This window comes from Grammomys surdaster, unplaced genomic scaffold, assembly GCF_004785775.1.
Source record: "Grammomys surdaster isolate TR1022 unplaced genomic scaffold, NIH_TR_1.0 217, whole genome shotgun sequence".
Taxonomy (NCBI): domain Eukaryota; kingdom Metazoa; phylum Chordata; class Mammalia; order Rodentia; family Muridae; genus Grammomys; species Grammomys surdaster.
In genome coordinates, this window is record NW_021604662.1 from 615040 (window position 1) to 627968 (window position 12929).

Here is a 12929-nt window from a genome sequence, read left to right on the forward strand (position 1 = left end):
TGCACCAAAACTATAATTGTACTTAATAGCAAAAACGGTGTATTTAAAAGTGGTAACTGCTGGGGCTGGCAAGTGAAGGCAAGTCTTACAACCTGAGTTCAGCCTCTGGAACTCATATGGTGGAAGGAGAGAAAAATGTCTCATAACAGATAAGTTGTTCTCTGAACACATACACAAACATACACACACACACACACACACACGCTTAAGCACACAAATACACACATACATACAAATAAACAAATGTAAAGGATAATAGCTATTAAATACACACACACACACACACACACACTCAAAACACACACCAAAAAAGATAGACATAAGAAAATGAAGGAAAGGTCAGCAAGATGGCTCAGTGGTTAAAGGCATTTGCTTTTCAAGCAACATGACCAGAGTTTGATCCCTAAAACCTACATAGAGGTGGAAGGAGAGAACCACAAAGTTCTTCCTAACATGTGCCATGGCATATACTGCCACCTGTCATAAGCACACACACAACAATAACCGTGTGAAGGAAGAGAGGAAAATTGTCACCTTACCTTTCAGGGAGGTAACGAGAATGACATGAAAACAAATGATGATAATGAATATCTTGTATATCAAGAAAGCCTCTTCAGGTCTGCCAACAGGGCTACACTGCCCACCACAGAAAAGCATCCTGGAAGAAAATAAGAGGGACAGCAGATCATTACAGCTGTCATAATCTCAACATAGTAATGACTCAAAGGTGATTCATTAAGTAAGACTACCTCAAGGCTGCCTTCTTAGTAGTACCACAGTTAAAACTTTCTTGTGCCTGCAGAGAATTAGCAATGCCAGGTGAGCACTGGCTATGAAAACAAAAAACGCAGGTTTATCAAGGGAGGCTCACCCACTAAGACATTATATTTAAAATTATAAACATGGCAGTCCTTGTATACATATGGAAAAATACATGCAGAATATCAAAAGACTAAACTAACAACTAAAGTATCTCAGACATAATGACCACTATATAAAGCTGGTTACAATGTTAACAATCCAGCCTCACGGACACCTCTAAATGATCTACCTCTTTTATTTCTTATACTATTAAAGGAAAGCTACACTGCATTTCTTCCTTACTATGACTTATTACATCATCGTTGTTTACATTTCTAATAGTCAATATGGCAACAGTTTTACATGCAAAGTTTCTATCTGATTCTACTTTAAAAGAGTCATTTGCCATTCACTTATCTATTCCCAATCAATATGTACCAAGTAAGACATCAGGTCTGAATTGGAGGTAACTAGAAGCAATATATGTAGGCGAGACAGGGCTCAGACTTGGAGAGAGCTCAGAACATGAGGAAAATTGAAAGTGCTAAGACTATGTCACCCTGCTGAGGCTGACAAGGGAAACTGAGAGAGGAAGAAGTCAGCAACACATTCATAGGCTCAGGAACAAGAAGGAGATGGTGAGACATGGTAAGTACACTTCTATACAGCCAGATGAGAAGCTACTATGACCAGGCTTTATAGTCCCAGCTAGCAGAACTCTTGGCCAAAGTACCCAATGAATCTAGGTACTACCACAGCTCTACAAACTGGAGATAGTGTGTGCACACGCCATGGTGAAGGCAAGAAAAAATTGGTTCAAAGCTCCCAGTTCTGCCATGTAATGTCAGGGTCACTGGGCAAGGCACTTCAATAGTCAAATGTGCCATTTAGCAAACTGAGATAATGACATTAACCGGATAGAACTACTTCAATGTGTAACGGAGAGCTCTCTGACCAGGGACTGGTACGAAGAGTACTTTACAAATGTTGGCTGCACTCTTCATTCTTTTATTCACCCAGTCATTCATCAAATCTTTTTATATTTTTCTAGTTTGTGTGAGGTCAGGTAGTGCAGGGATTAAAGTGATGAGGGACAAAAGAGAAACAGAAAAACCACTGTTGTCTCAGTCTCCAGGTAAAGTTGGCTATCTTCAAGAATCCTGTCATTCAGGTGTGGTGGCGCACGCCTTTAATCCCAGCTCTCTGGAGGCAGAGGCAGGTGAACCTCTGAGTTTGAGGCCAGCCTGGTCTACAGAACGAGTTGCACAACAGCCAGGGCTATACAGAGAAACCTTGATTCAAAAAACCAAAGGGGGAAAATAGAATCCTGTCATTTACTACTTAAGACAGCACCAGGACAATGAGTCTTTCATTATAGGGCATGATAATTTCGTAGACCATGAAGTGACCCTGCCTTCAAAAGAGGGCTTATATTTTTAAAATTCATAAATTGTATGATTTAATGTGGGAAATTTATTTTCATATAGGTAAAGAAGAATTAAAGAGAAGTAATTTATGGCAGTCCTGAGTGAGGACTATTTTGTAATCCCTGATTAACTATTTTAATTTAATTATAGCATAACAGCTATGAGATATGCAGTAAGTAATACTTTGCCCTGTGTAACAAGATATAACAAGGATCTTCTAGAAAACCCCATTCTTTTAAGATATTTACCCCAAGTCCTAAGTGTTGGCTTAGAAGTCTAGCACAAAAGGACATTTAAAAGGGAGCTACTGAAGAGGTCTTTAGTGTGGACAAAGCAAGCATTTACAGGAAAAATATGATTGATTTTGGTTGATCAACTTCCAAAGCATTCAGAATTAAAAGAGGAAATGGGAAACCATGAGTGATAGCTAGCACAATTTAATTTCTATCTGAATTCTGGTAAAAGAACATCATCTGGCAAATCTCTCATAAAACACACACAAATCTCTCCTGTATCATAGGAATAGGCTGAGCTAGGTTATTTACACTGATTTTCTGCTGAAATCATGAATAAAATATTAAATATATCTAGCCAAAATGGAAGATTAGTAGGAAGCCAGGAAGGTAACATAAACAGCGAGGACGAGTGAGGCAAACTTACTTGGGTTTCAGATGTGAAGTGTGAAAGAAAAGTACAGAGTTATGGAGAAGAGAACCAGAAGGCCAAAATAGACTTAATAAAAGTCAATGAAGAGAGGAGAAGGAAATTCAATATTAGGACTAAGAGTCCAAACTGGTAGAAAAACATTAACACAGATTCAAGAAGCCCACAGAATTGCAATTATAACAAGCAAATAAAAAGAGATCTACACCTAACCACCTCATAATGAAACTGGAGAAAACAAGATTTTCAAAAAAACGCCTTGACAATGACTTGAGAAAATAAGGTCACTACATTTCAAAGGAGCAACAGTTACATTGGCATTTCTCTTCTCAGAAGCCACCAGACAGTGTAATATTGTCTGCAATGTGTGGAGGGATCATTTTATTCCAAGTGAAAATACATTTTGTGAATGGGAACAAAATGAAGACATTTTCAAATAGACAAAAACTGTTTTTCTGTTTCTTTGCCTGCTTCCCACCAAAAATGAGTCCTCACAATCAATCTTAAAATACATATCCAGGGAAAATATATTAAACTTAAGATGCAAGAAGAAACAAAGACACATAAAGAAGGTGGTTAGTATACATTCCTAAGATATGGGCATGAAAACACATAAGAGTAATCTCAGCACTTGGGAAGTGGAGGGAGGAGAATCACAAGTTCAAATCATCCTTGGCCACATGGTGACATAGTGAGCTTAAGGCTTTCCTAGGCTTTATGGGATCCTGTCTCAAAAAAATAACCTCCCATAAAAACCCACAGGATGTGTGTGTATGTGTAACTTATTTTCAGTACTGGGGATATATATGCATAGATATGTATCTAGGTGTGTATCTACCACATAGATAAGATACATGAAATAATGTAGAGACAAAAAATAAAAATTTAAAATTAAAGTCTTCAAAGGACCTCAAATTTATCCTAGATGAGGCTAAAGGTATTACTTCTTTAAATATGAAAAAGTTGAGTTGATATGTTGGATGTTTTGGGGATGGGTACTAGGTCTTGTTATGTTGCCTGGACTGGTCATGAGCTCCTGAGGTCAAATGATCATCCTGTCTCAGTCTTCCAAGTAGCTATAATTAGAGACAGCATGCTCAACTATCAATGCTTACAATAACTATATAAATTATTAAAAAATAGAAATGGCAGGAATTGGGAGAGTCACTTCAGTGGTAGAATAGGGCCTGGATTTTCACTTAGTGTATGGTGATAGCGGAAAAGGAGAACATGGGCAGAGAAACTGGAAATGATACATCAAGCTTTCTAAATAGTGAAGAGGAAAAATTGGTGTTTAAAATACTCAATTTGAAAGACAAAAGGGGAAAAGAAACTTAGGGAAATAATAGAGTATGATAAATTTAAATACATGAGCACTTCAATGATTCATTATATATAAATGAACAAAACAATTCCATTAAAAGGCAAGCATATAGAGGTAAAAAACAAAACAACAAAACCATCACCCAACCTCCAGCTCCATGCTACTGTCAAGGCACAATTAGAACTCGTTACTGAAAGCCTGAGAGTGAAAGGATGGGAACAATCTATGCCAACATTGGTCCAAAGGAAAGTAATGCTGTGGATACAGTCCAGGGGAGGAGTGATTGCTTAGTGTGCATGAGACTTTGACTTTAATCCCCAGTACTGACAATAAACGATTATTTTGCCTGACATGGTGGTCTAAGACTGAACTCCCAGGACTTGAGAAGTGGAAGCAGGAGGATCACAGCCATCCTTGGCTAATAGCAACCTTGAGGCTAGTCTGGGCTATATGAAACACTGTCTCAGAAAAATAAATAAGTACTATATTTATATTGATATCAGAAGAATTATACTTTAAAACAAAAGCATCACTTTATAAACAAGTCAGTTCCTTTCCAATTTAGCCTGATCAATAATATAAACACTATGCATCAAAACATGGGGTATAGTTGCAGATAGAGCCACACAGATATTTTAGATACCCATAAGGTTTAAAGTTAATAAATTAAGGCCCCTGTTAAGAAAGTTGGAAAATAACAATATAAATCCTAAGAAGAAAGTAATGATAAAATAAAAGCATAAAATAATGACTAAGAAAAAATAGCACTAAGTAAAGAATTAATAAGGTCAAGCTATTTTCTGAGAAGACAACGCTGGTAAAATTGAGAGCCAGGGAGATGGAATGAAAACTAACCAAGAGAGCCAGACAGCAATATCATGCAAACGCTATGGGCACACAAGAGATAAAGGGATTTCAATGACAATTTCATTCAATGGTTTTAAAATTCTACACAAGTTGGAGAAATTCCTGGAGGGGGCTCAGAGAACAAGAACTATTAGATCCGAAGAGATGTACAACTATTAAAAGTCTCAAAAATCTTCCCACAAAGAAAATGTATTTAAGAAACAAAAATTTTAGTCTCACAAAAATTCAAAGAGGTAAAAAGAAAAAAAAGTAGAGCATATCTTAACTCATTTTCACAGAATCAAAGGAAAGTCTTCATGTTTTTGCTACATGCATGCACACACACACACACACACACACACACACACACAAGTAATTAATAGAATTCTCTGTTACAGAAATGTATAACAACAATCATAAATCTTGTAGGTTGGAGTAATCAGAGTAAATATAGGACAAAAGAATTTTGGTACCAAATTTCTTTTTTGAAGATAAAGTCACCAGGAACCAAAGCCAGTATTTCTGTAGTCAAAGAAACACCATATATTCTAAAAGAAAAAAAAAAAAAAATCGACTGCATACAGATGGCAGACACTGGGTTAACTGCTAAGCAGTGTGAGTATGGCTCTGGAATAGCAGCTTTGTGTAATATTTACCAGGACACATATTCAAGCCAGTGTGTATGTGGAGGTATCACATCCCTAGGAGCAAATGGAACGAAAATGATTTGTTTAGTCTACACAGTAGAAAATTATATTCTTAATAAGCCTTAAGAGCTTTCTGAAGCAGAAAAAAAGAAACTTTTATTTTTAAAAAGTGAATTGATACGAGACTGTAAACTTGGAAGTCCATTATGCACAGCAAACATATACTCAAAAACTGGGAGAAAATATTGATTTTCAGCTCCCTTGCACACTTCCACATTTCCCCACTGCACTCCTCAGTGTCCATTTGAATTACTAGAGGTAAGGGGAAAACGCACTTCATCTCTCTCCTCTTATCCTTCAGGGTCTTCCCCCAAAGCTCAAAGTATATGTGTTCAATATGAACAAGCTATCAAACATGGAGCTGGTTTCATGGTCAAACATGGTCAAGCAAACTGTGGCATCCAAGCTCCACCCCCCTACAAGTATAACCTTGAGCTGCACTTTAACCTCTGTAAACCTTACAGCTGAAGAAATGAAGGTGATAACAAGGCCCACCTCCATAGGGTTCTATAAGAATTAGATGAGGTAATATATCAAACATCTTCACAGAGTCAAAGCCTTAGATGCGATTAGAAGCAGAATATAAAGTTTACAGTGATATAAAGTTCAATGCTGAGTTTGAACATATTTTTGGAATAATTTCTTGCATTTGTCCATCTAGTTTTCATATATTTTCTGAGGTTCTCTTATATACAAGATCCTATGCTAGGGGCTCTTGATTTTTCAATAAAAAAAGACATATTTATCTTGTCCTTGAGAGTTTATAGCTGCTACTTACTTTCAGTAGCTATTGGTGTTGTCAGATAAATGGTAATGTTTTTTAAACCTGGTAAACTTTAAAAGACACTTTCTCTTCATGGCTGATGAGGTTCAGGTTGACTTAAAACAACAACAAAAAATAAAGCACTAAAATACAGTATGGTCTTCTATTGAGAATTAGATATCACCTCACCCCCATCCCCACAGCAGCCACTCATAAAAGATTTTTAAATGGATTTTGTACAGAATCCATTGCTACAAGATAATCCTATGACTATATAGAGGAGAGAAATAGGAGAAGAAACTGTGGTGGTTTTAAATTGTCAATTTGACACAATCTAGAACCACTTGGGAAGAGAGTCACAATGAGAGATTATTCAGATCAGGTTAGTCTGTAGGAGGGTGTGTTGATTGTGTTAATTGAGAAGAGAAGACTGTTCCACCATGGGAGGCACCATGTCCTAGGTAGGGAATGATGAACTATATAAGAGCAGAGAAAATAAGCAGGGCTTCTACTTCTAGGACAACTAGAAATGAAACTAGAACAGAGACTCTGGATAAATGCATCCTTTTGGACTTTGATCTGCACTGGGGCTGGAAGTGGAAGTTAGTCAGAGCACATGGTTTGGATGCTTCAGGAGAGAGATCGTACTGTAGAGGAAGGTGGATTCTTGGGAAAGCCAATATTCTGGCCCCTTTTTGGTTTTGTTGTCATACCATGTCAACTCCTGTTTTAAATCACAGTGTACATATCTACTAGCTGTGTAACCCTATTGGGTGCTTAAACCTTATTTCTAACATTAACTTATTAGTATCTATTTTAATTATATGTACTATTTATTTTGTAAATCATTATAGGACTATTCTAATTTAAATTGTTATAACAAATATTTATATTATTCATAAAATTTTGACAATTTATATCAAGCAAAACTCAGAAACAATCACTATTTGAGTCTCAAAAGAAAGGGAAAGCAATAATGTTGTACAAAGCAGAGCACTTGCTTAATGCACACAAGGCCCCAGGATTTGACCCCAAGAACAGCAAAAGGAAAAGAAGGGACAGAAAGGAAAGCAGGAAATTAGGTATTAGTTTCAGAATTTGTCTAGAAGGCAGTTAAGCAGAAATCTGTTTGGGAGGTACTTTGAAAGCTGCATATACACAATACCTCAGGTGACCAGGAAAACACATCATCACCTATTTCAAAACAAGTCAAAGCTCTTAGAGCCAGGGAAGCCAGATCAAGGGGCAAGACACGGGAGTCAGCTAGACAAGAATCCAAAAACACCTCTGTAGTTAATTAGGCTCCTTCTTCAGCTTTCATTACACCGTGTCATTTCAATGTCTACTCCCACTCCAAAATTGTCACCTTCCACCTCACCCCCACGAAAGCCTAGACAAAAACAACTGGCTTTTGTTACCAAGGTTACCAAGAAGAAAAGTTCAACAAGGGCCTTTCTGTAAGAAAAAGAAAATGTCTAAAGAAAAGAGAGCTCCAAGTGGGAGTAAAGAGTTACAAACCAAACACACAGGAAAATACAAGGTTGTGGTGGAAATGGGGATCTGGAATGAAGAAGGCTGCGAAATACGGATGGAAAAATAAACCAAACCAAATATGTTCATTGTTTCTTACAATACTATTAGGTAGACTTATCCTGACTCACCTGACAGGAAGTTCAGGGAAAAGAGGGAGGAAACTCCGTGTACATCTGAAAATGAAAACAAGAACAGATAATTAGGCCAATGCAAAGTGGGTCTTCATGGTGCCAGGAAGCCTCAGTACTGCACACCGAGGCTGCATCGTGACAATGGAGTTATGAAATAAATGAACAATGCAAGCCCTGCTACCAGGGAACAGATTATAAATGGCAGAAACAACCCAGAAGCTGGTTTAGGGGGTGACCTCATCCATGAATGTATTACCACCCAGCCTAAATCAGCATTAATTGCATTATAGGTATGCTGGACGGTATATGCTGATTGTCAAGGTGACAGGATGTGGAATTGCCTAGGAGGCAAGCTTCTTAGCACACGTGTGAGGAGTTATTTTGATTGAGTTAGCCTCTGTGCCTGGGAGAGATTATCTTGATTAGGTTAAATGATGTGGGACGATGCATATAAAAATGGGTGGCATCATTTGCAGAGATTGGTTCCTGGACCACATAAAAGGGAGAGAGCTGGCTGAGAATGAGCACTAGTCACTCTCTTCTTTCTGACTATAGAAGACATGTAAGCAGGTGCTTCAAGCTCCTGATGCCTGCACTTCACTGTCACGGTGGACTGGATCCTTGCACTGTGAGCCAGAATGAACAGTTCATTCCTTAAGTTGCTTTTGTCCAGGTATTTTTTCCACCACAATAGGAAAAATAACATAAAGATGGTGAGGTGATGATCAGGGTAGATCTGGGGTGGGGCAGACTCTTCTAAAGACAATATTGGTTATATATCCTTTCATATTCTGTTATTTTTTTTTCTGGAAAAAAAAGAAAGATGTTTCCAAAGGCAAATTATTTTCTCTTAAGAAGGCTGAGTAAATGACTATTGACTGACTAATACATTTGGCCCTGAGCTGAAAAGAGAAGATAGGGTCATTCATTACAGCACAACTGAGAGGAAGACAGAAGCATGCTAGAGAGAAAAAGCAGGGTGGCTACTTAAAGCAAAGCATTGGTGAGTCCCTGGTTTGAATCTTTTGGAATATTCCATCACACTTTACTCTGGTACCACTATTAGCTCAAAGATGGCAGTTATTTCTCATTAATGGCATCATCTCATATGAAAGAGAAACATGACAACTTTTAAAATAAAGGTATTTAATAAAGAAACAATCCACCATGTCCTCTTGGAGCCAACTGATCTACTTCTGCCTTTTGTCAACTCACTGCTAGGACAAAAGTTGATGCTCAAGGAGGAATCCAGGATATGGATGCAAAGAAGAAATAAGTAACCACAGGAAGATCCTATTGATCATAGTAGGTTCTCTAAGAAGAAAATTGCATGTCTTAATGAATTAAAACACAACATGCCAAATCTTCCACTAAGCAATGTTTTTAAAAGGCAAGAAAAAAGAAGGCCAAACATATTGTTCTGTCCTACGATGAATAAATTATAAAACATGTCTCACTGCTTAATACGGAATGGATATATGATTGGCACCAAAACATTAGCATAATCAAATGGAAACAAATTAATTGTGAGTTGAGAGTGGAAATCATTTTATTAAACATTTGTAAAAATTATTTTCTACACAGGGATTTCAAATAATATTTTGATGTCATTTCACGACTCAAGCACACTGCCTTCAAAAACCTTATTGACAAATGCAATAAAGCACACTTAATTATTCCTGGTAATACAGCTGATTAATGAATAACAGGAGTCTCTGTTTGCTCCTTTGGAACATTTTTAGGTAGAAAAAGATGGGCAAACAACAATGACATTTGTTTTTCCCAGTAGATGAAAAAATATGCTAATAATACCCAAAGCTGGAGAGCACGGGACAATACACACGCTTGAATGCACAGCTACTGGGAATAAATACTAGAGACCTTGATTTTTGAACTGTGTATTCTTTATTTTTTAGATTTTATTTTATTCTTAATTGTTTTTAAAATTAAAATAAAATTACATCGCTTCCCTCTTTCCCTTTCTTCCCTCAAAGTCCTTCCATGTACTTCACAAAAAACTACAGGCAATGCCAGGCAGTGGTGGCGTGCGCCTTTAATCCCAGCACTTGGGAGGCAGAGACAGGCAGATTTCAGAGTTCGAGGCCAGCCTGGTCTACAGAGTGAGTTCCAGGACAGCCAGGGCTATACAGAGAAATCCTGTCTTGAAAAACCAAAAAAATAAAAATAAAAAAGGAACTACAGGCAACTAAGGACTGCCAAGAGAGGTTGAATTAGTCTCTTCCGGGGATGAGCACTCTAACTGATTATCTAATTCTAAGTAGTCAGTGCTGAAATCATATACACACAAACAACACTGGATGAACTAAATGGGTTATACTTAAATATCAATACATTTATACTATTTGATAATTTATTTTGAAGATGTTATCTTAAAACTCTAAAAATGTGCAGAGATTTTAAATTCAGAGGTATACTGACATCCATGATACATCAAGAAAGACGACATTCTTACAGTCTTATGTGAGATGGGGGAGGAATTCTCACTACCCAAGGAGGTAAATATTTAAATGATGGCACAGCCACATTATCCAATATAATTCAATGGCTGAAAGTACAGTTTATTTAGATGGCCCAACATCATAGAGACTGCCAGTACATATAAGTCAAGTAAAAAAAAGCATGTATGAGTGTGTGTATCCATGTTAAGAAACAATCCAAGCTGTATATGTGTATGTTAGCTTGTATAATGGCATGAGTCAACTCATATAGAAAAAAAATCATAAAAGAAAACCCACCAAATCTTTCACAAACAGGACTGGTACATGGAGGATGAAACCAACCTGAATTCGACAGAACACATCAATGTCTTCATGTATTATTGATACAAGTAAGCCTGTTTCTTGTAGTGAAGAAAACTGAAAGAGTGAGGATTAAACAGAGCTCAGAAAGAAAGCTCTAGGGCAGGATCGATGGGAGGGAATGCTATGACTTTTTCTTCTCATTGTCACCTTCCCTCCTACTTTGGAGCACTGAAGGCTTCTGATCTCAGACACAAGAAACCAGCTTCTCTCCCAGAGAGTAGGAATTCACGTGAGCAAATCCCTGATAATGATAGCAAAAGAAATGCTATGAACTTTCCTGGTGGACACTGAGTTCTAAAGTTAACTAAAAAAGCTGCCCATCCTCTTGCCTGTGGATCCCAATTTACCCTGATGGACACCTCACTCCTGTAAGACTTCATCTCACAGAGCTACTAAACAGGGAGAAGAATCCCATCCACACCAGCAATTCAGTAACAAAACAGAGCAGCTGCCAATGTTTGGAGCACTTACATCATTAAAAGGAAAGGGCAAGTCACAAAAGAAGCCCTATCAACTTATGTAAGACATGGCACAGAATAGAGAAATTTCTCGGAGAAGAACAGCTAACTCACCAATTGGTAGGATTAGCTGAAACCTCCCACAGTTGCAGAGTACCCCAAAGCATGACATCAGGAGTTTGGAGATGTATCCAACTTCCTCTATTTATCAGGCTGGCTGAAGCCCAGGCTAAAGTCAGTGTAACAAGAAAGAAAATAAAGGCAAGCAGCCTCTACAAATGGTTTGAGTGGGAGGGAATCTCTCCTTATGTGTATCTAGGACCCTGCACCAGAGCAGAAGAAAGCCTTCAGTGAGTTTGCCTCCAAAGCTCAGAAGTCTTGCCCTTGGTAGCTGGTCCTTGTGCTATGCGTTTTGAGGGTACTTGGTAATCCAGTGGGGGTAAAGGGCACAGGTGACAACAGCCTTGAGCAGCTATTTTACTGCGCTCTGAAGCAATGCGACCCTGGTCAAAGAACAAAACAAAACGGTGACATGCAGAATCCTGAAAGGCCCAGTGCTTTCTAGAATGTAATGATTAATTAGTGACCCAGACTGAGGACCAGAGATTGGCTCACAATCCCTGACAATGACCTTAACAACATGGGAGAAAGGAGCAGAGGGCCCTTGCAATTAGGAATGGGGCCAGAAATAAGTGAAGAGAACTTTCCCCACACAGACAGGGGAAACGACTAACATGAATGGTGATGGTGGTGACAATGGGGTCTAGTGGACATGTCCAGGACCAGGCTGTGCTTTAAGTTAGTTCACACATTCATTGAGGAACACAAGTGGTTCCAGATTAGAACCTTGTGGTAACACTATTTATATTCCAACCCTTCTCTATAAGACCTTGTCTCCACAGACTGGCTTGTTTGGTTCTGGATACAGCCCATTTGAAAGAGATTAAATGTGAGTTGGGGCTTTTTAAATGTCTAAATATAATTCATTCAATAAATATACACCAAATGTCTACATGTATGTTTCAAGTAGGTTGTACCATATCCAAGGCCCCCTGGTTAGTGGGACTAATGGTGCCTGAATCCAGCATCCTATGACTTCTGTGGGTGCCATATGAACTAGCTGCAGGCAGCAACAAGAGCACTGAAGAAAGGTCCCTTAATCCAGAATAAGGAAATGGATCCAGGCAAACAACCTCTGAAGGGCAATGATCTAGCTACCTCCCAGACAATGTACAGCTCTCTTCATGTAAGGACATAGGAAAGACCATTCTAAAGAGAGGAAATAGCTTCAACTGAGACACAGGGCCAAACTACTTAGAAAGGGAAGAAAAGTGTCTATTAAATGGTAGAAGAGACCTAGAGAGTTGCTGGAATTGTCTTCTGGGCCATCTCAAAAGATGACCTTTTAGCCCACGGGGAAAGTGTGAGAGCTAATATGGAATGGCCCAGCCTGG

General features: G+C 38.3%; 1 protein-coding gene across 3 annotated transcripts in view; it reads right to left on the reverse strand.

The window, feature by feature from the left end:
* Adgrg2 (adhesion G protein-coupled receptor G2) overlaps positions 1-672 on the reverse strand; it is a 61398-nt gene extending 60726 nt beyond the window's left edge. For 2 of the 3 annotated variants that reach the window (XM_028772682.1, XM_028772681.1), the window contains exon 1: positions 540-657. In XM_028772682.1, the coding sequence (XP_028628515.1) occupies positions 540-657 (118 nt within the window). Of the gene's footprint in view, positions 1-539 lie in introns of all 3 variants that reach the window. The other variant, XM_028772680.1, reaches the window with a different exon arrangement.
* Between the last annotated feature and the right edge of the window lie 12257 nt (positions 673-12929).